At 34.3% G+C, this 26845-nt stretch overlaps 1 protein-coding gene across 1 annotated transcript; it reads left to right on the top strand.

The window, feature by feature from the left end:
• The first annotated feature begins 1501 nt into the window (after window positions 1–1501).
• Window positions 1502–26069, top strand: Nrt (Neurotactin). The gene is made up of 7 exons (XM_070298265.1): window positions 1502–1745; window positions 4871–5099; window positions 20387–20578; window positions 20896–21109; window positions 21201–21702; window positions 21925–22596; window positions 22732–26069. Exons 2-7 carry the CDS (start codon window positions 4881–4883, stop codon window positions 23120–23122), a joined length of 2190 nt encoding a protein of 729 aa, XP_070154366.1. The 5' UTR covers window positions 1502–1745; window positions 4871–4880; the 3' UTR covers window positions 23123–26069.
• The last annotated feature ends 776 nt before the right edge of the window (window positions 26070–26845 follow it).

Below are 26845 nucleotides of genomic sequence, written 5' to 3'. Positions count from 1 at the left end.
AACGGAAGGGGAATGAAAAGTTTATATGCACGCGGTTGTTGGCCGATTCGTTTTGCGTACGATTTGAGTCGATAAAGGTTCACTCGATCAACGGGGGAACTTTCAATGGCAGATGTCCACTCCTTGTTCAGGTATCGAATATACCTTCGTATATTAGTTTTAGATCGAAATTGTATTATTTTTTATATTCCTGTATTTATTATATTATTTTATAAACAAATATTATAAAATTATTAAATTTACATTTCTTTCTTTCTCATTATTTTAAAGTTAATATTAAGTATTTACGGTTGAAAATCTCTCATTTGCGCGCATCACGGGATACATTATATAAACATTCTCTCTTTTATAATTAAGTAAAAATATTTATTACTTAATAGAAACGTAATAATATTTTAACGAACATTTCACTCTTTTAATACCGGCGTTGATTATATAATAAATGATCATCCTCGGGATTATGTATTTATTATAAAAATCTTTTCATGATGTAAACAATATTGCAGGTTGAAACCGTATATAACGCGTAACAGGCCAGAAAAATATTTTATGCGCATTATTGTAAGTGTGCACGAAGCCTATCTCCTCTTGTCTACATTAATTCAGCCGCCACACCATGCATTTCCCCTTAAACGGAATAGGCACGGCTTACAAGCGTACGTGAAAATTCAATTTGCTACGAAAAGCAAAATCGTGAAAATGTATATTTAATATTCAAGAAAATAATAATAAATTTTCGAATATTCCCGAAACGCGGGAGTCTATTCGATCATATATAATTATTTCTATAATTATATAATTGAATATTATTTTAACCGTGTTCTTTCAAAATTGAAGGAGTTTTAATTATTAACATTATTAATTAATTTTTTCACCTTTATATGATTGCGTGGTGATAGACATACTGTCAGATTTTCGTTAAATGTCATATGAAAAATGGCGATATCTTTTTGCAATATTGGTTTTATAATATACATACATATAATATCTTATTGTTTCTCCGAAACTGATAGTTTACTCAAAAATTTTCGATAAGCGATATATTATGTTTTCAATTTTCTATTAAATTATCAAATTTCTAATTAATCATATTATATATAAGAAAAATTTTGCGTTATATTTTTTTATATATTTCTCTCCATTTACTTTACGAGAAAAAGAAATTAAAGAAAGGTGCGATCGAGAGCTGATTATTATAGAGAATTCGATGATGTTTAAATGATAAACATCGGTTAGATTCTAATTAAAAAAACTAACACATTAGTAAGGATTTAAAATCATTTATATTATTTATATACATTATTTATCACATAAAATTGAAATTCTTGTTGTCGATTTTTAACTTACCGACAGTCGTATAGAATTTATCGACGTATTTGCTACAAGGGTTGCGAGATTTCCCATGAGATGGCGCGCCAAGGATCATCGTCGAGCGCAGAACACGCTCTATAGTGTCCTTCTTGACGGCGTTCTAACGGTAGCGCCAGTCGCGCGCCTGGCGTCCTTGCGAAGGTTTCGTATTACGCTGTTTCTCCGTGCACGTTAGAAGAGAGTACCGGATCGCGGTTCCGGTTCTCGCAACGGAAAAGAGTGAGGCACGATTCTCGCAGAACGATAAACAGTCATCGGGGATCGCCGTCAGCTGCTCTGTCGCTTTTATGATCTCGTAACTCGACCGTTACGTATACGGGCGAACGCGAGCGAGGAGAAACAATAGCGGCGTCCGTCGACGCGTCTTCGAGGGGGTGAGTTTCTTCCGCGCTTTTCTGATACGTTTGTACATATTAATCCTCGTGCGCGCGAACGCGATTATTTCGCATATATTCCAAGCGCGAGTGCGAATTTGAGAATGAGAAATGAGATTCGAAAAGTTCCTGCAATTTTCACGCAATCCGGATAATATCGTGCCATGGTTTTTTTTTTTTTTTTTATCTTGGATCGTCGCGTTCCATGAAATAGAATGGCCTGGTTCATGCTCGGATTATTTCATTTCTACGCGTCTATCGCTAGCGAGGAAAGAGAGAGTGCGCGTCGGATGATCGTCAAAAATGCCGAGATGCATTGTACGAAATCGTTCGGATGGCGGCTTCTCCTCGGCGTCTCCTCTCATCCTCGTCGAACGATATCATCGGAATCGAACAATTTATTTTGCCAGGTCGAATCCACGTGATACCCGATGAAACACGCGCGAATGAATTAATTAATTCCAAGGAGGAAATTAACGAACATTAACATCCGAAAATTTTGCTTTTATTGATTAATTTCGAATTTTGCGTGTTGTTTCTCAATATAAAGTATTTTATATATTTTACGTATAAGGTCTATTTACTTTAAATGCGTTTTATTACACATTTTGTATTTTCGTATATATCTAGAATTAAATAAGTATATAATACATTGTATACCCAGAGAATTAAAAAAAAAAAAAAAAAAGCGAACTCTAGAAAAAGAATTATATAAGAAGCTGTAAAAAAAAATACATATGTATACAAGAAGAAAGGAAGAAAATTTCTTCTTGCTTAGGATGGGGCTTTAGATTTATGTTCAAGTCAAAGAATAAAAGAACATATGTCCTATTGGCGACCTTTTCCTTTTAGTTTTGAATTTTATTCTAGCAAAATGAACAATAACATTATTGCCCTAATCGCATTATCCCTTGGAACGTTGTATCTCGACAAAGTGCGATGTAAGTAAGTAAAACTTATAAATTAAAATTTAAAATATAATAATAGAGATAGGAAGAGAGCAGTTGAAGAATGAGATTAATTTAAATGTAATTTTTTTTCCTTTTTTATACGCGCATAATAATTTCTATTCAATTTTCTATTTATAAGCGTGATTACACTCATTTTTATTCGCTTCTCGTGATAAATATAACTACTTGTAAAAAAATCTTACCCGCTTATCATAAACGGGACGATGATCCTGCGAGATATCTTTCAATTTAACGATGCAGCTTAAGAGACTTAAATCTAATAGAATATCGATATCCTTTAAATAATTTAAATATTATTTATAACATTTCCAGAGATAGCGATATCGCGATCTTGGCAGGAAATTTAAAAGGAAAAAAGGTCTGCTGTAAAATAATACGAAAATCACACGATATAAACATTTAATATGTATTTTCGAACATTAAGTTATTTATTGATAAGAATATATATAGGATAGAATCAAAATGCAAAATTGCAAATTTACGTATAAGGTCTAATGCAGCTTAAGAGACTTAAATCTAATAGAATATCGATATCCTTTAAATAATATTCTGGCAGGAAATTTAAAAGGAAAAAAGGTCTGCTGTAAAATAATACGAAAATCACACGATATAAACATTTAATATGTATTTTCGAACATTAAGTTATTTATTGATAAGAATATATATAGGATAGAATCAAATTGCAAAATTGCAAATTTTGAGTTGAAAATTCAAGGATAAAAAAACTGCCACATTTTCATGAGACTGCTTTTTTCGTCTAAGATGCATATATATATATATATATATATATATATACATAGAAAGTTTTCTATGTATAAGCAAGTTGAAGCGACGAGGCTGCAATAGCCAGACGTAAACCGATCGATGGCGTAGCACCGGTCTATGAACTAGTAAATAGTCGGTGCATTCAATAGTAGTATATGCGTCTCTATATTTTGCGCCTTATAGAATATCGTGTCTATTCGTTATTTGCATAATTTTTATCACAAACTCTTCCGTCGACTTTTACAATATAATTCTCCCTTACATGTGTTAAATATATTTTATTTATATAATATTATATATATATATATATCTAGTTTCTAAAATTTTTTTTACGTCTTGCAACAAGGGTCGGTGTTATATATTTTCTTCGCATTATATAAAATTTATATTAAAAATATAAGCGAACGTAAAACTTTACTTGAATTGTCAGCTTCTTGAATATTTATTTGGCGATTTTAACGAATGTTCTCTTTCCGTAAATTCAATCGCGGTCCTTGTGCATCACGACGATGGTGCGGTACAACCAACTGCGGTAAATCAAATTAAATTTGGTCGATCGGGGTAGCACGCTAAATCATTTAAGCGAGCACTGCAGGGACATTTTGTAGATTGTTTGATGCACGCGAGATCATAAATCATTGCCGTTACACATTATGCATCTAATGCATTTATCGCGAGTAACTATTTTTGACGACTTGTCAAATCGAAAATAGAAAATAAATGTCACGTATTATAAAAAAAATATATATATATATATAATTGACTATGTTAGAAAAATCTCTGCATAAAAGATTATTCTTAGAAATGTTACGTTCGTGATGTTAATTTTTCTACACTCTACAATATCATGTTCCAAGGTAAAAGGGATATCGATTTGCTATACAAGTTTAAATATCGGAGTAAACAAGCCGGTTGACGGTCTCGGTAGAATGCTCCACAGCACGTGAGCGAGAAAATCCTTGAAGGAGAGCGTTATGGAAAATGGTTAGTTTGAAAAAATTGTTCTCCCAAATATATTGAGATAATATACTTTGGGAGAAATCTTGTAATATTTTAATGTCGATTTTACGCGATCTCAATACGATAATTCGACGAAGTGTATATCAAAGTAAATTAGCATGAATCAAAATAGCGGACAAAGAAAATAATTTATCGTCCACTCTGCCGTGTGTGTAGCAAGTGACAACTTTTGAATAGCAATTGAATGTGATTAATGTACTGAATATATCCCCCACACAGGCTTAAGTTGAAAATTCGTCAAATCACTCTGCCATGTATCATAATATATTTTAACTCTTAAAATATTAATAAATTCCTTATTTAAATATTCTCGTTAAAATTTCTGTGCGCGCCTTATTTAAAGCATGCTTTCTCCGTTCTCGATTACAGGAGTTAGAGAATGAGTCAAGCGGATCAAAATCAGGACAAAAGCATGGACAAGAAGGAGATCGCCGAGGAAGAGAGGGAGAAAATGCTGAATGCCGAGAACACGAAGCACACCGGCGCAGCACCTGCTCCCGATCTCGAGTCCGAGGAGCAGAAACCGAAGAAGAAGATACCGATCGGCGGCATCAAGATGCCCGGATTCTGCCGTACCAAGAGCAAGGAAACGTGCAAGGTATGATGATGGCGCTGTGTAATATCAGCTATGCTTCAATACACGCACAGCGAAAGGATCTATTTGAACGAGACGATACGAAATTTCTAATGCCACGTATTTTTATGTCCTTTTCAAGATGCGCACGTCACGTTTGTATTCCCTTTTAAATGCAGCGGGTGTAGAAAGCGCAGCATTAATGGATCTATTGTTCAGTGATTGTATCATTGTTTGCATCTGCATCATCGACGAGTAATCGCAATTGCCAGTGCATTTCGAATTTGCGAAGCGCTCGTGAAAAGGTTACAAGAATGTCAGTTAGTTAGGCTCGTAGGCATTTAAATTGCACGATGCGAAATTAAAAATACGGTTTCGAAGAATCTATATAAATAAGCCTTCACATTACCATCGAGAATACGTATATTTTGTAAGAAATATTTACGCGAACCGGTTTAATCATTTAATTCGTGTAATTTACTCTGTTAAATAATCGACCCGCGAATCAATAACGGACTCGACATCATGCGTTTCCGCTTTTTGTCGTTATTGTTATTTGTGAAACGTCTAATCGATACCAGGTGCGACGCTTGACTCCACCAGTCACCAGGCTTAACACGATGGATAAAAAAAATCGTTACGGGCCTACAAACACCCCTCATTGCACGCGCCATGGGGTCTTCACTTTTTTCTTTTTTTTCGAAGCGAATTACCTCATCGTCACGAATGAAGCTCCATGGTGACATTGGAGAAAACAATCGATAACGATCGGATGATCTCTTTACATAGTCGAAAATCTTCTACTTGAAATATTATAATTTTTGAAAATACAATATTTGTTTCACGCGAACGCGTATCTCTGTGCTTTGGAGAAAATACGATCGTATAATATTTTAAATAAGCAAATTACAGAGCGTGACATAAAAAAACTTTATGAAACGAAGAGAATGTGACCATTACCATAAGCTATAGAAAAATCGTGATAACGCATATATTATCTACAATGGGAAATGTATAAGATCGATTTGTTCTTCATTAATTTAAAAACGAAAGTCTTGTATTAATAGAAAGTTCTCATATTCGAGAAAATCTGTATTACTTGCTCTCATTGCGCACTTGTGTTTTTCTATTTACTATTTCTTTATTTTCACTATCAGTATTCCTTTATCATGAAACAACTGTATATAAATAGAGAGTGCAATCTTTCTTCGGATCGAGCAACATCTTATCGATGAGAGAAAATATTTAATATATCATTCGTGATCATGAAGTCGACGTAAAGTCGTCGTTGAAAAGTAACGTTGAAAAGTCGAGTCAACATATTTTTGTGGTCGTTTCTTTTTTATTTCTCTCTTTTTTCTTCTTTTCTTGTCTTCTCGTCATTCTGAAACGACGACCACAAAGAAAAGCCGGCGCCCGGTGACGTTGCACCCAACTGACTCTTCTGTAATTGACTTAATTCGCCTTATTAACCCGTCTAATTGGGAAAGAAAGTGTCGACTGTCACCTTGTGCTAGGAACCATTCTACCATCATTTCGATTCTCTCGCCTCGCTTTGAGTTTCCTGCCTCTTTCGAAACGATCGCTATCGTCACCTTGTGATATTTTGTCATCCGAATAAATTTTTTGGAAATTTTTTATTATACATTTTTTTTCCCCCTTTCATTCATTTTTATCTCAATGGAAATAGTATTATAAATATTTCGATTCTTTGTATGTAAAATAAATACAACAATAATAAATATAGAGAAAAGGATTGCAGTAACATATATATCGTGGTTTAACAAATCGAATTAAAAATTGAGAATTAGTTTCTGTTTCAAGCATTGTTTCAAGCAATAATTATAATCGTAATATTCATCTCACAAAGGGTTTACGAATAATATTGATATGTTTCTTTTTTATCTCATCGATCCTCTTCGAAACGCTTAAGAATACGAAAAAGTAACAGACACAAATTTTTATATAGTCAGCTGTGTCGAATGAAAATATTCTGTATTATTCGAGCATTTCTTGCACATTTTCAAATAATTCACGATCTCAGATGCTTGAAACTGTTGCGCGTGTTTCTGACGTGCCCATTACGGATCATCAGAGTTTGCTATAGCGTGAAACATCTGCCATGTCTCTACCTAGATTCATGCCTAGAGTAAATGTGGAAAACCAGGACGAGGAAGAAAGGCAATGTAGCGAATTGTCGTTTTTTCCACAAATTGCAAAAAGATCTAATATTATAATTTATATAATATTATAATTATTTTATCTACTTGTTAATATATTTTATATATATATTTTTTTATTTTCTCTTTCTCTCTCTCTGTATAACACTATTTACGTATTATTTATTTATTACTCTGGGAAAATTATTTTGTCTAATCGTAAATTAATTGAATAATCTAAATCAATATGATAACTTGGTATTTTAGGCTCTAAATAATAAATATCCAACGCGCTGGATGAGGGGCGCCTAAATATATATTATTCTTTATTGGTGTAATTATTTATTAGACATTTTGGCCTCCGAATCTCGGACCATTTTCATTAATTTGACGTAGTATAAATAATGTCTAGAGCGTGTCGAGCGAGCTACACTTGTCAACGGTGACAATACTGATTATGTTATTAATGTTGTCACCGTTGATAAGTGCGGCTCGCTCGACACGCTCCGGACATTATTTGTTACACCTAGGAAGAATAATATATTTTTGTCGTCCATCATCCAGCGCGTTAGCTCTTATTTTGCCCGTTTTATCTTATTTATTTGTGCAAATCAATATGTATTTATAATAATGTGATCTAGGGCCTCGATAATTTCTACGTCGCGATAATCAATCGTTTCAAACTCCCGCATCTTAAATAGTCTAAATAGAGAGAAAGAAGCGGAAGTTAAGCATGGTCAAGCCATTGTGCAGTATCTCGCTGCGACACGGTCTTAACAATCAATCAATTGTACGGCGTTTAATTTTCCCTCTATCGATAACGTAAAGACGGCGCGATAATACGTCCGGCGAGCTTTTCTTTTAGTACGATTGACACGAGGAATGAATTCTCGGCCGCGTAGAATCCGAGGCGAATATTATTCAACATCCGGATGCTGCGTCATTCCGACTGAATAGAATGTCGGTACGAGTCATTACCGAGAAACCGCTCTCCCGGCGCCGTCGTACATAATGCCGAACGAGATTCTCAGTTCGCATCAGGAGGTGAAATCGACAAGAGCTTATTCTTGGAGAGGGATACGGGAAAGGGTTTTGGGTACACAAAAGAAGGCCGATGTTGCGCGGATGTTGAAGAGAAGCGAAAATATTATTCTTAATTCCTCGTAATTCTTATTCCGGCCTCCTTTCGCTTCCCCTCCCCTCTTTTTCGAACAGGCGCTCGTAAATCGCGGGGGGGGGGGGCCGGAGGGAGTTCGTTGTACAAATGCGACTGTAGCCGGGGGAGGAATTGATATACCGCTCTTGTCTTGTGGACACAGCTTTAAGCCATTACTATCTCTTCCCGACCATGAATGAGAAACGATGAATAAAAGAAGGAAACAAAAGCTTCGTTGCTTAGATTGACATTCGACACGTGTAAGATTCGTAAAAGAATTTTTACGAGAGACGTTTCGGATTAGGAACAATCGTCGTTCTATTCATTAATATTATTTTGTTATTTGCGCTTTGCTATAACTGTTTACGAAATTTGATTAAAGACTTTTGATGTTGGAATTAAAATCATTATACACCGATTACCTTGCACGTTAATACACAATCGTTTAATTCTCTTGTTTCCATAGTGCAACCACAAATACATATGTGTGTTGGGCAATTTACATGCACATATAAAATTTATAAAAAACACGTTTATATATATATATATAATTTATTTTTAAATTAAATATATTATTAAAGTAAATAATACATCGTTTTACGCGCGCTTGAAATGCATGATTTTCTTAATCCACTCAGGATTAATCTCGTTTTCGGGTATTCGAGAAGCTTAAAATAAAGGATCGAAATAAAAGCCCCGTTACAGGCGATTCAATTTTTTCAGAATAAAGTTTCAGAATGATTCGAAGAGACTTATTACCTACCTATACGAACGATTCTCGTATTATATGATCAGATGCGTTCCCACGGTCGATCGATGGCCCAAGTTTCGATTATATCGATTCAACTATCCATTCGCGTGACGATTTTGAGACAGGAAACGAAAAGTATAGAATTAGGAAACCCGAAGTTGTCGTGTTTCACATAATTACTTTATATTACCAGTAACGATGCCTGGATTTGTGGCAAGTATTCATTATATTTTTACCATCTGTATTCTGAGTTACAACAGATAAAATTGAGTTAGCACTCGTGTTATAATTTTTTTTTTTTTTGCCATTCAATTATTTCAGTCGGGAAGCTTTAATTGTTTTATATAAAGACGTTCTCTTGTAAAATAATATTATGACGGTATTTAAATAGGAGTATTTTATTTTAATATTTATTAGTAAAATGTATGTGTGTTATCAATAGAAAACTTAATATTATTCTTTTTTTTTTTAATTATGTACATTTGCCAAATATAAAGTAATTAATTAGTAAGTAATTAAATAGGAGGATTTTATTTTAATATTTATTAGTAAAATGTATGTGTGTTATCAATAGAAAACTTAATATTATTCATTTTTTTTTTTTTTAATTATGTACATTTGCCAAATATAAAGTAATTAATTAGTAAGTAATTAAATAGGAGTATTTTATTTTAATATTTATTAGTAAAATGTATGTATGTTATCAATAGAAAACTTAATATTCTTTTTTTTAATTATGTACATTTGCCAAATATAAAGGAATTAATTAGTAAGTAATTAAATAGGAGGATTTTATTTTAATATTTATTAGTAAAATGTATGTGTGTTATCAATAGAAAACTTAATATTATTCATTTTTTTTTAATTATATACATTTGCTAAATATAAAATAATTAATACTGAGATTTGTTAATCAAACCATACCATAACAATTAGTTGATTAATTAATTATAGTGATTTAACGTTATCTTGTTCTTTACAAATGTGTATTAACCGTTTTTCAAGCAACTTTTCTTTGTATAGACTTTATGCAGCCGTATCGAAGTTAATGTTTAAATATGCTCTGTGAGTTTAATTAGCATTAACATGCAAGGTGCAAACATTAGTTTAACGTAATCACCTGACGCGCGGATCGGAAACCCTTTGCTCTATCATATTAGCTTATCTTATGTGCATGCGTCACAGTTTGTGATTTTATTGAAATTATTTTAATCGACGCGATTCAACGGACGTTCATTTTATCGGCATTAATCTCATCGAAAAACAGAATAGAGTCACTGCGTATAAATTTCTTCGGACTGCTTTCGAGGACGTGAAAAACCCGTGGACTTTCTCGTCTCGCTTAATTAAATCGTATCTTGTATATTACAACCACACACTTTTAGATTCGCGTAATCACTTAATTTCATGTCGCGAAAAGCGTTCCTCACATTAATCCCGGCGGTTTGCAGCAATATATTTTGCCGCGAAACAACGGGAAACGCAGGATACCATATCTCGTTACAATCAAATCGTATACTTTTGTGATTATTTCTGTAAAAGAAAATTAAAACGCAATTGGCAAAAAAAAAATTATTTGATGTTTTATAGTAACGAGGGAAGTGAGCGATTTTGGAATCGGATTAAGATAAGAAAAAATTTATATTCCCATTTCATCTGGAATTTTATCGCGAATTATAGATCGTTTAAAGTGGGTTTTAATAAACCGAGTTAAGCCGATTAGAAATAAAATATTGTGCTCGTAATTTAAATTCTCATTCACATTTGACATGATAATTAACCAGTCTCTTGTTTTGTTAAATCCACGATTAATTAGAGATCAGTTCCTAGATTATGTTCGGAGTAATTTTCACGAGAGAATTTTTATTTATTTCTACATCTCAAAAAGACGTATATGTATAAACGTAACAGCAATGTGTTACTTTTGATATTATCATAAAAAATGAATTTGATTGTGTTTCGCGAAAGTTCGAATTATTATTATTATTAATTATGAGATGCCTATGAACAATTTAGGATCCGGTCGTTGCCGCCATCTGCTTCCCTTTCATTCTTTCATTACGTTACCCGCCCTCGTTCCCGCTGTCGCCGACGCCTTCTCCCCCTCTTTTTTTTTTCTCCCCCTCTCCCCTCTTTTTTTCTCCCCGACATAGAACCGCTTTTTCGGGGGTCGAAACTCAGAGGCCAGAACCAGAATAACCGGAACCCCTACTACCTAAAGCTCACCACATGGTTGGTTATGACACGTAGGCTCGTATTCGTATCGATTCACGCATATCACACGCGTGCAATATTACGAGAAGCCAAGTAGTATATGAAAGTTTTCGCGAGAACCGCAAGAAATGACAGAAGATATGCTTGATATGTGCGAAGAGAGCATGAATCGCTCCATATCGGTGTAACTTCATCTATAAATACTACAATTTTGAATAAAATAACGAGCATAAACACACGAGACACACGAGATAAAATTACGAGAAAATAAATTTTATCGAACAATCTAATTGATAAAGTGTTGGTTTATAATATAAAATAAATATTGTATAATTTTGTAATTATGTAGAACTGCATTCATGTTAACACTTTTAACTCGCGAGATTAAAGTTTCAGAGGGAATCATACATAAAATAAATGAGAAAAGATAAACATTGTTCTCTCTCTGTCTCTTCCCTGTAAAATTTTTTCATAGATATAAAGCGGAAATTACGCATAATCAGATAAAAGAGTGAGAAACGTATGTAGTCTCATTTGAATAATACACTCGACAAGTTTCTGTCGCTATGATGTCGGGAGTGCCTCCCGGAGTGTTAATTATCTCGACGATTCATTAGAATTACATCATTACGGACAGATGCGAATCTAGTGTACGCTTCGCGGCTGCGTTTCTTCCTTCTATGTCGCTTCCGCGTAACTCGCAATCAAATGTAACGAGCGCGTTGTATCCGTCCGCGGCTCTGTTTATGCAAATGACAATGTCTTCTCTCTCTCTCTCTCTCTCTCTCTCTCACCATCAGTAAGAATAAACGATCATTCTCAATCCCGCTCGTCGAGATCACCTCTATGTCTTTTCTTTCCTCGACGTCTTCCCTTTCTCTCCCGATGATTCGCTACGTAAACAGCGACGATCCGGACAATGGCCTTTGTATAAATCGCTGTACTTTATCTCGCGGTCGATCCCGAAGGTCTTAATATACTCTAGCCGATCTATTGATCATAGACGAAAAAAAAACGCGATATAAAACGAGGACTGAAGATACCTCGTTCTTTTTTGAAGTCTGAAAAATTTATTAACAAATTATTTATACGCGAAAAGAACTGACAGGATTAATTATTGTGTGACGATAAATTCTCGCGACAAATAATGACGTATTTTTAATTTAGAAATTTACTTTTTATATTAAAAGATAATTTTTACAGTTCCCTCTTATTCTAAATATGATTTATTTGGACTCGATGACATGTAAATTTTGTCATTATGTCGACGGAAATTTTAAATTAACGCGCGTGACGATGATTGCTCGTACGGGTGTCGCTTTCGACAAAGACTTGCGAGAAAGTGGACGAAATGAAATTCTGAACTCTCGACAAGAGAGAAAAAAGTGGAGAGAACTCGCGTCCTTTCGCGGCGACATGCGATTGCGTATTTATAGAACGTTCATGCTCGAGGGTGGCTTCCATGCGGCAACTGCGGGCACGGGGAGGACTGAGAGAGTCGGAGAAGGGTGAAAGTTGCGTCTGATATCGATTTCCGCCTGACAAAACCCACCACCGATAGGCGCGAATATCACCGGCGTGAGCACGCCGACGTTTCCCATATTCACAAAATTCAATTTAAACGAATCTTATCTACTTAAGTGTAAATCTAATCTAATCTATATATTATTTCAGGAATCATTTCAACTGTGCGAAATTTGATTTGTCTTTTAAAGTGTCACCGCCGCGAGCGAATGACATTTCTAAAAAGAGAAACTCGAACGATCTTTAGCCTTCTCGATAGAAATATCAATATCGTTGAGAATAAAATAAATGAAACATTAATATGACAGGTTGAAGCTCTCTTAAGATTTTACTTGTCGTAAATTTTTCGAAACGTTGGAACAGTTCTGCTGAAAATTGGATAAGTGATTGTCATTTATTCTTATTCTATTTTTAATTTAATACGATAATAATTAAAATTCATTATACAGTAATAATATATGAAAAGTTCTTTAAAGGCTGAAAATTTCCTATTCTTGTGGATAATTAAACGATCAGAAATCTTTTCATTCGCTTACAATGAAAAAACTATTTATTCTTCGTCTTTTAATCTGAGATCGTTTCTCTTAATTGGAGTATCTATTATTATGAACGGAAAAAAAGAATTCATTAATACCGTTTTTTAATACAAAGAGAATTATTTTTCTGGCAAGTGTATTGAAATTTAAATTATTCTCACGAATTGAAAATAGATATTTGATAAAACGCAAAGAAAATAAAATTGCTGCAATTTTTTTTTTTTTTTTTTTTTTTTTTTTTTTTAATCTTTTATTAACATTTTGTTTCTCCCGAGAAGTATTCATCGCGCACGTTATCTGATACTCGTGTAAATATCGGAAAAAATTTACTGTTGAAATATTTATCGAGTATCTCAGACTTTTAATCACCGGTATACCAGGCGTTATAAATAATCCTCGAAGTTTGCCTTTCATAAAGCGATTAAAGGCGAATGCGAAGCTCCAGGCAACGATTAACGATAAAATCAGTATATACGCGAATGGTTTAGCCGCTTGCAAATCGTTTCTTCCCTTTTTTTCACGTATTCTTGCGGAAATATAAGAATTATTAACGGACGAAATGATGCACGCGCGCCTGCCTTCGACACGCAATATTTTTAAACGAAAAAAAAGCGGGATTGTGGACGCGCGTTTTGCCGCACGCAAGTACGATTTCGTGAATGGAAAATAATGTAGGTACATAATCCGAGCGTATTTGTGAAATAATATGCGTACGCACCATATGAATCCCCATACAATAGGGATCGAGGAACGCCTAATATTCCATGTTACGCGTGTACTGTATTCGTAAATAAGGCTTCTCTCTATGCGTACACGTATTAAAATATTCCACTCATGTTTGACATATTTTGGATTTTTTTTTTTTTTTTTTTTTTTTTTTAAATTTCGCATTTCAAGTCAAGATATTTTCGAGCAAGGTTTATGAACCCCCCAGTGGAAGAATACGGAATCGATGGATGGAATCGACGCAATCGCCCCAACTCTTAGCTCAGAGCACATGCATGTCTTGAAAATGTAGGGAAAAATAAGGCTGTGGTATTCGGTTATCTACATATGAAGACACGATACGGCGACACCATAGGGTACATGAGGCAAGAGACGGGATGGAACTAAACGAAGACGATCTCATCGTTCATCGTTATCGGGCAATCGATCGAATTTTAATCGATTCAAGCCGAACCGCTTGTTGGGGCGAAATCGAAATATAATATCACGCAAAGACGCGATTAATTATTCGCTAAAAATCGACGAACTAATTTACGTTTAATGTATTAAATACGCTCTCCATATGTGAGTTATTTGCATACACATGCTAATGCTTTTACAGCATTTGAAAACATTGTTACGAGTCATTTGGGTACTTAGCTTCCCCTTCAGAATAAACCTTTCAGCTACTAAGCCCTCCCACCAACGTCAAGATGTATCCATTGGGAAGATTATATTATGTAATTTTGTAATTTTAATATAACATATAATTTGTGTAATTTTCATTTTATAAGTGAGGGATATATCGTATTTTAACATAAGGAATAAATATACAAATTAGAATTAAATATAAATATTCAGGAAAAATATAAAATATATTCGAGTAAATCAAATTTGTAATATTTTAGTAAATATCAAATTTTCCGTTCAACATGCGTGTCCGAATGGCAGTTTACGTCGACTGTTATGCCTCGTGTTATTTGGAGAGCTTATGTACATAAGTTCGAAAATATTCTAAACATATGGACTCGACGAAGGGGGAGAGTACAGGCATTAATGCAAGGGAGCTGGTTACACAGCGTCGTATTGTGTATTCGATCAAGCAGAGATGCATCTCGATAGTGCGATCAATAGGTATCTATTGTACGATATTCTCGAATTCCTACGAGGGGTGAAAATCATGTCGAAATGGCATTAATCAAATCAGCTGTTATGACGCGTCGAGGAAATATATGGGAATGGTAAAAGTAAAATAAAATGATGAACGGACGATTGCTCGCGCGAATAAAAGACAAGAAATAAATTTTTATAAATCGAAAAAAAAAAACAACTTTAATCTACGTTAAAACGAAGCGAGATTGAATACGTCATATAGAATTTGAAATGAATATTAAAAATATCTGTTCTTCGCATATTCGTGAAATTTTAATTTACAATTTGTCTTTACGTTTGATCAAATTTATTTTTGATCAATCTCTGTATTAAGAAATATTATAGTTCGAATTGATAAGGATTGAAATTTTAAGTAAAATTATTTATACTTTGAAGGCTTAATTCGTTCGAAGGCTTTTGATGATGAATATTACAATTAATACATAGTCATAATTTTGTATATTTTTTTTATAATATCCTTATATTGCCGGTTGTGTTTCGTCGCACCATATAAGAGCGGTGATATCTTCGCGAAATGTGAGATCGCGATACAATGCAATCGCAAGAAAAAGACCTAGGGTGCTATTAGATGCATCAGTCATATAATGCAATGTCGAATCCAGACTTTACCAAGCCAGCATCTGCTATAGTCTCTCCCTCCCGGCAATCCAGTCAACGGATACATAAGTCACTGCACCCAGCGTCTGCAGACGTACATAATATACTTTCCAGATACTAGCTCGATAGTAGAAACGAGGCATGAAGGAAAGTACCTAGACGTGGAAGAAGATTGAGAGAGAAAAGAATATTCTCTGTCGAGAGGATGACTGTACAATATCGAAGAGGACAATGAGCCCCTCTCGAGAGACTGCAACGTGACGAAACTTGACAGAAAGTCAGGCACGTTTCAGAAACGCGCGTTCTCTTCAAAATCACGTCCTGTCATTTGATTTAACTATTGTACATACCGCGCGATTTTAAATAGCTCTTCAAATGGATGTTGATGTCTTACGAAAGATTCGCGTGTCAAAAGATTACTTCGCAAAGATATTATGCTACTACTTCCAGACATAAATTGCAAATTTGCTATATTATCAATATCATTATTAATATCTAATGGAGATAGCGTATTTTCTCTCTGATATGTATATACCATAAAATGTATAAATTGTTATCTATTACAAAATATTCTTTTCAAATTTCTTTTTCCTTTTCTCCGGAAAGTTTTATACAAAGTTATATAATATCAACGCGGAATCAATTAAGTAAAACTGATAAATAAGATATTAGGAAAAATATGTATGAGATGCGCAATCACGCTATAAATATTCATTTATCTCGGATAACGGTTAGGCAGAAAAGGATGATAAAGGGACGACTAACATAAGAGAAGCTGATCAGAGAGTAAAACGTCTCCCCTAACCCTCCCCCTCCCTCCCTCGTTACGGAAAGATTACGAAAGTCGGAAGTCTCGCGATAACGACGTTTCGTATCGGGGATCTTCTGTGGTGTGAAACGGTAAATGTGCGATGTTAATGATTACTCGGTTTATTATGTGAGCGCAATTTCGACGTCATCCATACGGGGATCGGAAAAAAATTTTATGAAAAAGGATAAATTTTTTATTTATGTTAAATAGTCTCGTTAAAAGCGATTGATAACTAGTGTATTTTCCTATACATGATATGCATTTCGGGATCCCGTTACTACCTCGTATTAAGTCGACCTCGCGCCCTCATTCGCGAACCGGTGAGTTCGACAGACCGGAAAATTGAGGCTTTCCTTCGCGCGGCGGTCACCCTCGCTTCCGGCGTGCCACCTGTGACACGAGAGAGGGATCGTCGGACAAAAGAGAAAAAAAAAAAAATACGGAAATTCGACGGTGCATTTTTCGTACGTGCTCATAAGCGTCCACTTGGCGCTAAATGCGGATCCGTTTAGCACTGCTTCGCGTCCAAGCGATAAATCTTAGAAGCGGACAGTCAGATATAAAGTTGAATGCAATGCTAACTGGAGCTACGTTGCTAAATGAACTGTCGGATTCGTTTTTCTTTTTTTTTCTTGTATTTTTAGACCGCATTTAATGAAAAAAATTACAAATAAGATATAATTCTCTATTTAATAATGATAGATTAACGATTTAATTTTATTATAAATAATATTTACGCGGCAACCATCATCATATCCATCACATGAAAATGCATATGTTTTACTTACTATCGGATAAAAAATCCATAAAGACATGACGAGACGATGAGTCTGCTCGTGCAGAAATAATTCATATCGAGTAGCCGTTACAAAGTAGATGCAATTTCCCAGAAATGGCAGCGAGTTTTCTTCGTGCAGAACTATAATATAAAAGAACCACCCTTCTCTCGTGCGGCGCCACAATGGGGCGACTATATCCGTTATGTGTCGTAGTGAAGGATACCATTCGCAAACACGACAGCGAGTCTATCATTGAAGGATCTTGACACAGTATACATATATACAATTCGCAATGTTGCAAACTTTATATAACGATTATTCCGTTTTTATATTATTAAGCACGCTAGAATTTCAATCGTTAAAGCGAAACATCCTGTATTAAAAAAAAAAAAAAAAAAAAAAAATTAAAATTGCAGTTTCTGCGACGTTTCTACTTAACAAAATAGTTGCAACGTATAATAAAGCTACAAAACATCAAGAATAAAGAGTAAAACGGTTTAAATCTCGAAATCCGCTTCAATATACAGAGCAACATTTTCTCGGAACGGAACATTCTTGTTGAAAATCACATTCCAAGCATGAAACCGAGTAAATAAACTCAATGAGTGTTTGGTTTAGTCAAGAAGGTATTGATGACATATTTATATTACATGTCAGATAGTGTTTTCAAGATGAAAAATGTCAATCGGAAATAGATGTATCTTAAAATATTTGTATGAATGTGTTTACGTATGGATGCGAGTTAATTTTCTTGTGTTAATGTTATTCGCGATCATATTATATATCAGTATGGATTTGAAGTTTAAATCTTTTTATCTCGTCTTAACTTCAGCTTGCTCATTTTATAACTTCATCGGCCGTTGTGATTTGTTTGTTACATAGAATGTCTTTCGACAACCGCAAACTTCAATATTCTTAGGATTTTAACTAAGAACGTGATAAAAAAATATAAATTTATCGAACAATGATAAATTGTACAATCGATTGCAACGAATGCTTATTATTAAACACATCCTGCGAGACACAGTCACGGTGAGCGACCTTGCAATACCCGTTGCGTGAAATTTATTTATAGAAATTTGGGTGCGGGATCCCGGATGACAAGGGAAATACGCATACGTGAACGTGAAAGCGGTCAGGCGTTGCTATGCGCCCTTTAATAGAGGGAAATATATGTTCCACATCTTTAACTTTGATCACTCTTACTAGCGTCAGTACACTCAGACTTACTTACTTTTTTTTTTTTTTTTTTTTAGAAAGCAGTTATTTTTAAAAATATATAATTTGGAGCTTTTCTTATCCCAGATCTTTAATTATCTTTTATTTGCAAAAACTGGACGTTTCTTCTAAAAAAACTGTAATCTTAAATAATTTTTTTATACACAGTCAGATGCAGAAAATAATATTGAAAACTTATAAATGGAGTGAATGAATCATTCGATGTCTGCATAGCAGATGTCAGGCGAGATTATCATAGTAGATACATGTAACGCTTATTAATTATATTGATCGTTATAGAAAAACGAAATCCGTAGGCCCCCCAACATCGTATGAGTAGGCGTTACGCACGTGCGTGTACACACTTTATACTGATGCGGTAGATGGCCGAGCCACGCGACTCCACTTGAAAACATTCGAGATCCAAATATAGTAGCACGAAATGCACCGACGAGTTTACAGCGAGAGATTGATGTCTCAAATAATCGATGTGCGGAATTAAGGGATTTTGAAGAGAGAGAGAGAGATCTTCAAGAAGCGAAGATCATTTCACTTAAATTAGTACCGAGATAATATAGCAAATTAATATCTCAAAGCATTGTAAATCATAACAGAATTTTGCGCGTCTCTCTTTGACTTGTTTTAAATGAAATTATATAATTAAATTGAAATTTAATAATCACGAAGTATTTTATATTATTCTTGAATTACAGAAACTTTAAGTGTGATATACATATATGGTATGTCAAAAATATTTTTAATTTTAAATCGATAATATGTCTATCTTTCTCTACAACTTATTCATTCAATCCACTCTTTAAAAAAGCAAATAATAATTCTTACCCTTGTCGCTTCGCGATTCATACTTGAAATAATAAATGATCGTTTGCTTCATCTACAATGGCAGTTTGAAGTATGACGCTGCCCCGGGACAGCTGGCTCCGAAGTGTAGTAGAAGAGACAGAGCATCGCTACAAGTTATCGCCTTGAACGCATTCAAGTCTAAGATTTCAAGACGCACAGGAGTGGCGTTACTCTAAAAATAATAATCTCTTGCGTTTTTTTCGGAGAGTGGAAGAAAGAGAGAGAGAGAGAGAGCGAGACAGAAAAAGAGTCTGAGCTCCAGAGAAGACTCCGGACAAACGTCTGGCGACAGCGACAACCGTGCATCGTCATCCGGTCGCTGTCGTTTCTTTGTCCTGTCGAAATTGACCTTGATTTCACTGCTTGCGCATCTCGTCGTTTCGAAATCGAACGATTACCTTGACTTTCAACTCTTTGACTTTAAAGCTCGGAGTCTAAAAAAAATGTCGTGTGTAGTAGTTAAATATAACTAAACTCTATATTTACTTCTTTCTTTTTCCAAAAGATGAATTTGTTATACTTATCACACTTTAAATACAAAAGGTAGGATATACAGAAAATATAGCTGAGTAGAATAGAACTGCTATTAAAAACTGCTATAAAACGATGATTTGTTTCTTTTACACTTCCTGTTTTCACTGATTGTATCTTCTTTCTCCATAGAAAAATAAACCAGGAGACAGCTGAAAGAAATATAGTTAATATAGTCACATCTCACAATACTTTAAACACGAAGATGTGGATATATTGATATATGATTAAAAAGAATTTGATTTCTTGATATTTTGAATGCATAACTATTTAATTTGTTTGATCGGTTTCAGGACGACGAAACGAAACCGACAGAGTCCACAGATGCGGAATCAGCCCCTGTGGTGACAAAGGAGAACGAGCAGAATATCGCGGAAAAACCTACCACACCTGGCAAGGATTCTAAGGAGAAAGAAGGACGGAAAGGAATTCTAGATGCTATTCGGATACCTTTGGTATCGTCCGTTTTCTCCAAAAAGAAGAAAGTAAGTGTTCGCCGCGAAAAAATATTTTATATTTCATCAGAGAGTATTTTCATAAATCTCTAAAGAAAGTTTTATTAAAATATGTGGAAGTTTATATAATTAGTTTTAGATAGGAACTCAATAATATCTAAAGAGAAAGAAAACTAATTATAAAGAATAAAAGAGAGTATATAAAAGTGTGTGTGATATTAATTATATATTATTAAAATAATAAAATATATTAAAATAATTAAAATTGTAAATTAAAATAAATATTGGAATAATTATCTTATCTATATGCTTCTCTAAATTATTATAATTGTATTTTCCTTTTGCAGGAAGCTGACGCTGAATTAGGACCGATTGGCGCCGCGGGATTAGCGAGCGTTGAGACACTCGATGATGGTGTTGCCGATAAGAATACTATCGCTAATGAAGATGGTATGGAAACCGTACGTCTCGACGGAGAGGATAGAGCTGACAGTGCCGAATCACCGAAGCACCCTCTAGTGGTTTGCATATCGACTCTCAGAAGGCACATGGTTCTGTCAGGTAAAAAAAAGAATAAATAGATTTTATTGCAACATATATTCTCGACATATATTCAATATATTAATCGTATTACTTGAAATTGTGATGATAGTGGTGATCCTACTGATCCTGCTCAGCGTTATCATCATCGTTTGCATTGCCTGCGCCGGACCTAGGAGAATGATGCACACTCAGCCTTTGAAGGATGGCAAATATGTCGAGACGGTGACATCGTGCGGAATGGTACAGGGCATTTTGGAGGACGGAGCCTACGCGTTCCGCGGTATTCCCTACGCGATGCCGCCGGTCGGCAACCGTCGCTGGCAATCGCCTGAATCCTTGAGCCGTATCGAGCATTGCTGGAACGGCACTTATCTGGCGCACAACTCCTCCGAGAACTGCTGGCAGCGTGAGCCAGCAGGTCGTAGTACATACGGCGCGGAAGATTGCCTCTATCTCGATGTGTTTACTCCGGCAGTCCGCTACGACTCTCCATTGCCCGTAGTTGTTATGGTCGGCGCCGAGACACTGAGCGGTGGTTCACCCGGAATAATGCAACCCTCAGCCAAGCTAGCGCGCGTTCGCGACATGGTGTTCGTGCGGCCAAACTTCCGGTAGGATATATTCCACATATTTTTTCATCATTTTTTTTTTTTTTTCATCAAAATATTCTTAAGGATTTCATATCACAACATACATTTTATAAAATAATATAGTTTTTATAGTGTGAATCTTATTCGATTTAGTTCATAGTTAATACGAGCCTCAAGACGATTAAAAGAATACTTCTAATTAAATCACAAAGATGCTCATTTTTACATTTATTAAATTTTTAGTTTGGGAGTTTTCGGATTCTTGGCAGCTGAGCCTCTCACCAGAGCCACTCATCCCCCGACCTCAGGTAACTACGGATTGTCGGATATCATAGCGGCACTTCAATGGGTGCAATTGAATATCGAACATTTTGGCGGCAATAAAACGTCCGTCACTCTTTGGGGACATCGGGCAGGCGGGACTCTAGTGACGACGCTAATCGGCTCTCGCCGTGCCAAAAATCTCTTCTCGAAGATATGGATATCCAGCGGTAGCGCAATCTTTCCGGGCAAAGAATTAAACAGATCCGAAACTATGAGCAAAAATTTTCTCGAAACGATTCGATGTAGCGACGCCAACTGTTTAAGAAGCAAAAGCGCCGTGGAACTTATGGACGCCGTACCAGAGATGTGGTATATGGATAATGTGAACTTGCCTGAAACAAGAGAAACCGAAATCTCTAAGGATAAAAGACACGAATGGCTCGTTCTGGACGGTACTATTCTTCAGGAACACGTTGGTCATATCCTGGCGCAGGACAAACATCTGGTAAAAGTAGTGATGGGTACTACCGCGCATTCTGGTACACCACCGCGATTTTTATCGTCAAACATTACCCTTAATGCAACACAAATGGAGAAATACGTACGAGAATCCCTGCTCGGAACTTTGAGTTTGGCGGAGGAAGCTCTCAAGTAAGCGATCATAATATTATGATTAAAAATCGCGATTTAAAATCTCTGCTTATTTATTTAGAGCGATAAATATTTTAATTCTTTAATTTTTATAAAACAATTGCGTTACAACTAAATAACGTTATACTCTTCCAGACGCTACAACGCCACATTGAAAGGACTGGTTACAATGATTTCCGACATTCGTGTAGTCTGCCCGTTGCTGACAGTTGCCAGGATGAGGACCGATATACCGTTTTACGTAGCCACTCAACCTCGCCGTGGATACTTGGCTGATCCCGATAGCGATGCTGCGGCCATTCTAGGGACTTACGCCGCTGTCACACCTGAAGAAAAGAGACATGTATCAGCTATGCAACAATTATTCAATCATTACGTGTGGCATGGCGAGGTCGCGCAAGCTGATCCATCGGGCGCGAAACGAGTCCTAGTTGTTGGTCAAGATACGCTGCTCGAACAAGATTATCCTAATTGCGATTTCTGGATAAAGAAAAATATAGTACCTCTGTACGGTCGGGTCGATTGAAAAGATTCTCATCGCTGTGTAGTCTCCGTGTTAAGATCTGAAAGCTTGTTTCCCGAAATGCGCGCACGTTGAATTTTCCGGGGACAAGATTCTTTCACGGCACAGATATGTACTTTGACTACTTAAATAGATCGATACGATAAGTTCTATGAGATTATGCGGATTAACGATTAAACTTAATGATCATGCCTTTGTGGTGCGACGTATAATAGTAGTACCTGTCCGAAACATGACAATTAATTAATATAAAAGCTAAAATATAAAATAGCAATTTAAAAAAAAAGAAATAAAGAAATTTATATGTAGATATTTGTGTATGCCGACGTATGAATTCGTTCTCAGTGCTAAAGAAATAACGGTAATATTTTACAAAATGTTTAGCGATGAGAAATGAATATTGTTCGTTATATCCGTGATCCGAGATACGTGCGTTCGACCACAAGGTATGTGGATTATTATGTATGTGTATAAATGTGAATCAAATTGTAATATATTGAGTATAAGAACAGAGAAGAGTGTGACGAAGAAGACGTGTAGAGAAACTACAAACATGTAGCTTAAGAAAAGGGAAAAAGATTGACAATGACATATATTATATAATGATATTCTTGCAAGACCAACAAATGGGTTCGAAAAGATAGAATAAACAAGAAGTAGCATATATCTTCAACCTTACAAAATGTTTAGATTAATTATATTTTGAAGAAAACTTTCTGAAATTTGAACGGAGGACTGACACATTTTGATACAATTAAGAATTTAATCGAAAACTTTGCATGTAATAATAAAATGCAAAGTATCTTATTCTTTGTATGCCTCTTCGTATCCAACTCTCGTAAATAACATAAAATAATCTGAAAAGTGTAACAATATAAAGTTGTAAATGTAGATTATCGGCATATTATCGCAGGAATGACTTTGCATCTTTATGCATAATGGACCATGCTCTTTTGCGCATACTATAAAAAATATTTTTAGGTCAGAAGTGTCTGTTTAGAAAAAAACATAGTATGGGGCACATATACATTTTATCGCGTTTGTGGAAGCAAGCTTATCTCTAACCTTTTTTATTAACAGCTTTTTATACGAAATTTTTATTATGGATATTTTTTATATGTATAATACTTAGTTCAAGAAAAATATAGTTCCTTTGTATAACAAAGGACCTGCAGAGACTGAATGCATATAGAGCGATATTCAGCTATCCAGTTAAGAAATCCTCAAAGAGACTTTCTATCTTATTCAGACTGAAGCTGCCAAATTTGATATTTTTTATATCGTATATTATCTACTTGGATAATAGAGATTTTTTACTGTATGGAGAATATTTGAACCCAACGCATGCCTCATGTATGCGATCGATAATTTTTCTGCACGCCTCTCTTCCGTAAACGCGATTCATGTTCCAGAAATGACAAGTGATCTTGATAATCTTTTTTAATTAAAAGATTACTGATATACGATTATGTATTATGACTATATTACTCAATGTGTTATTAAGTCATTTAATTTATTTTCACACTAATATATGTGATAAAATAGCATTTACTCAAAAAACCCCTGCATAAGTTGTTTTATTTTATATATAGATAGATTAGATCATGTATAATTAATTAATATTTTGTATTTCATATTACACACATGCAAACAGAGAACAACAGCAAACGCCCATAATTACGTATGCTGACTGAATTAAGTCAAGTAACTCAGAATAAAGTTTCGAAAGAATATTGCTAGTATATTTTTATTTATACGTGGGTATAAGATAGATATATATATATTAAATAAAAATCTCCTAAATATATCTGGCAACGAAACCATATAATAACAAGCGTTGTATTCCATAATAAAATAAAGAAAAAAAATTTCTCAGAATATAGAATGTGCATAGAATTTTATAGATATTTTGGATATTTGAACTGCTTCTTCTTGCTCTGCCCGTAATTCTTTGTACGCAATTGTACAGCATCTGTTATCTGTTCGAGCAAATAATTTATGTACTGTCAGATATACATTATGTATTCTCATAGGATGTGACATTATACGCGCCTCGCCTATGGCTAGATAGTATCTATGCGCAAAATTAATCTTGATGGCTTTTGATATTCTTGAATGTTAGCAAAATGAACTGAATTAAATTGTGTGCTCCATCTTTACACGAACTTTATATAAATGCTCGTGTATTTCATATTCTATATTCTTTTTATTGGCTTCATTCGCGGACAAATTACAAATGATATAGTATAGTAGATCGTTAATATTTGCAAATCTAAATTCTTGATTTTCGATGTATTTTCTCGATTATTCTTTTCTTAATTTTTGAATGTTTTCAATTTGAAATATCATATATAATGCACATTTTTCTCATATGTTTTATTTCTTTGGTAATTTTTGAGAGGACGGCAATCTGTCGCCGTAAGATAAACATACAAGTATTCTTAAATGGACTTATCGTATTAATTACAATGTAAAATGACAGAATTCAATCATGTGTGTATATACATATATATATGATTTTAATTCGTCATCGATACATAACAGATTCATCGATTTATTTGTATGCGGCAGTATTTTTATATATTGTGAATTAATTTTAAGTATAGAGCGCAAAGTTTTTATTTTTACGTATGTATTGTCAGGGCCTCGTATTATCGAGAAACATGTATGTGGAAAAAATGTCATCAAGACTGATTTGAATCTTGTATGTATTTGCATTTTTGGAAAAAAATATCTATTTGAATATATAAGCTGCCGTATCGAGGCTATTTGCACATCATTGTATTAATGCAATGTGCATTTGATATTCTGATCGTATTTTTCTTCATATCAATCACGCTGTAATACAATTTTATACTGTATCCACGGTACCGTCAATAAAGTCATATATAAAACAGTATTTAATCATATTAAAATGTATAAAACACTACTATAATAAATCTAAAATAATTGGTCCTATCTTAAATCTAAATCTTTATGATATTGGATTTAAATAAATGTAAAAAGATCAGTGTATGTATGTGTTCTTTGATCATAAATATATACACAAATTATATATATATATATATGAAACGTAATAAAAAATATACTCAACTGAGATCAGTATTGAAATTCTTATCGCGCGCGCGCGCAGTTCTTATCAATATTATATAATTAATATAGAAAAGAAAGCATTCGTTGCAAAATATTTATTTAAAAAATGCTTTCAAATTACATATAAGAATGTGTACAAAGAATGGATATTAAATTTTTCATTATTTTGAAAAAAACATTACTCTATGTAATATGAAAGATCGAAATTACATGTGACTGATATAATATAAAACATGTAAATTTTATCAATTAATATCATAAACATGTTCTACTTGCACGTCTTCGACCAAAGATATCAAACCAAGGGTATATACATATTTGATAATATATCAATTTTTTATATTTATAGACAATCTAGATCTCAGCAAAGTGTAAAATAGAAGTAAATAACAAGTGCATAAATGCACTAAAATAGAAGTAAATAACATGCATTGATATGATATCTGTTGTTTTGCTATTTTTTACAAAAAAAAATTTAATTCATATAATCTTACTAAAATTATATATACCTATAAAAGTATTTATAGAATTAAACTACTAATTTCTTATATAAGATAAAAAAATAATATCAATTTTATTGCAGTGATTCAAACTCTATTCCCTCGAATTATCGCTTCTTTAATCTGTCATAAT

This window comes from Polyergus mexicanus, unplaced genomic scaffold (genome assembly GCF_030449975.1).
Source record: "Polyergus mexicanus isolate NDT 795.1 unplaced genomic scaffold, iyPolMexi1.0 SCAF_7, whole genome shotgun sequence".
In the NCBI taxonomy this organism is placed as follows: domain Eukaryota; kingdom Metazoa; phylum Arthropoda; class Insecta; order Hymenoptera; family Formicidae; genus Polyergus; species Polyergus mexicanus.
This window is presented reverse-complemented; position numbering and strand designations above follow the sequence as displayed.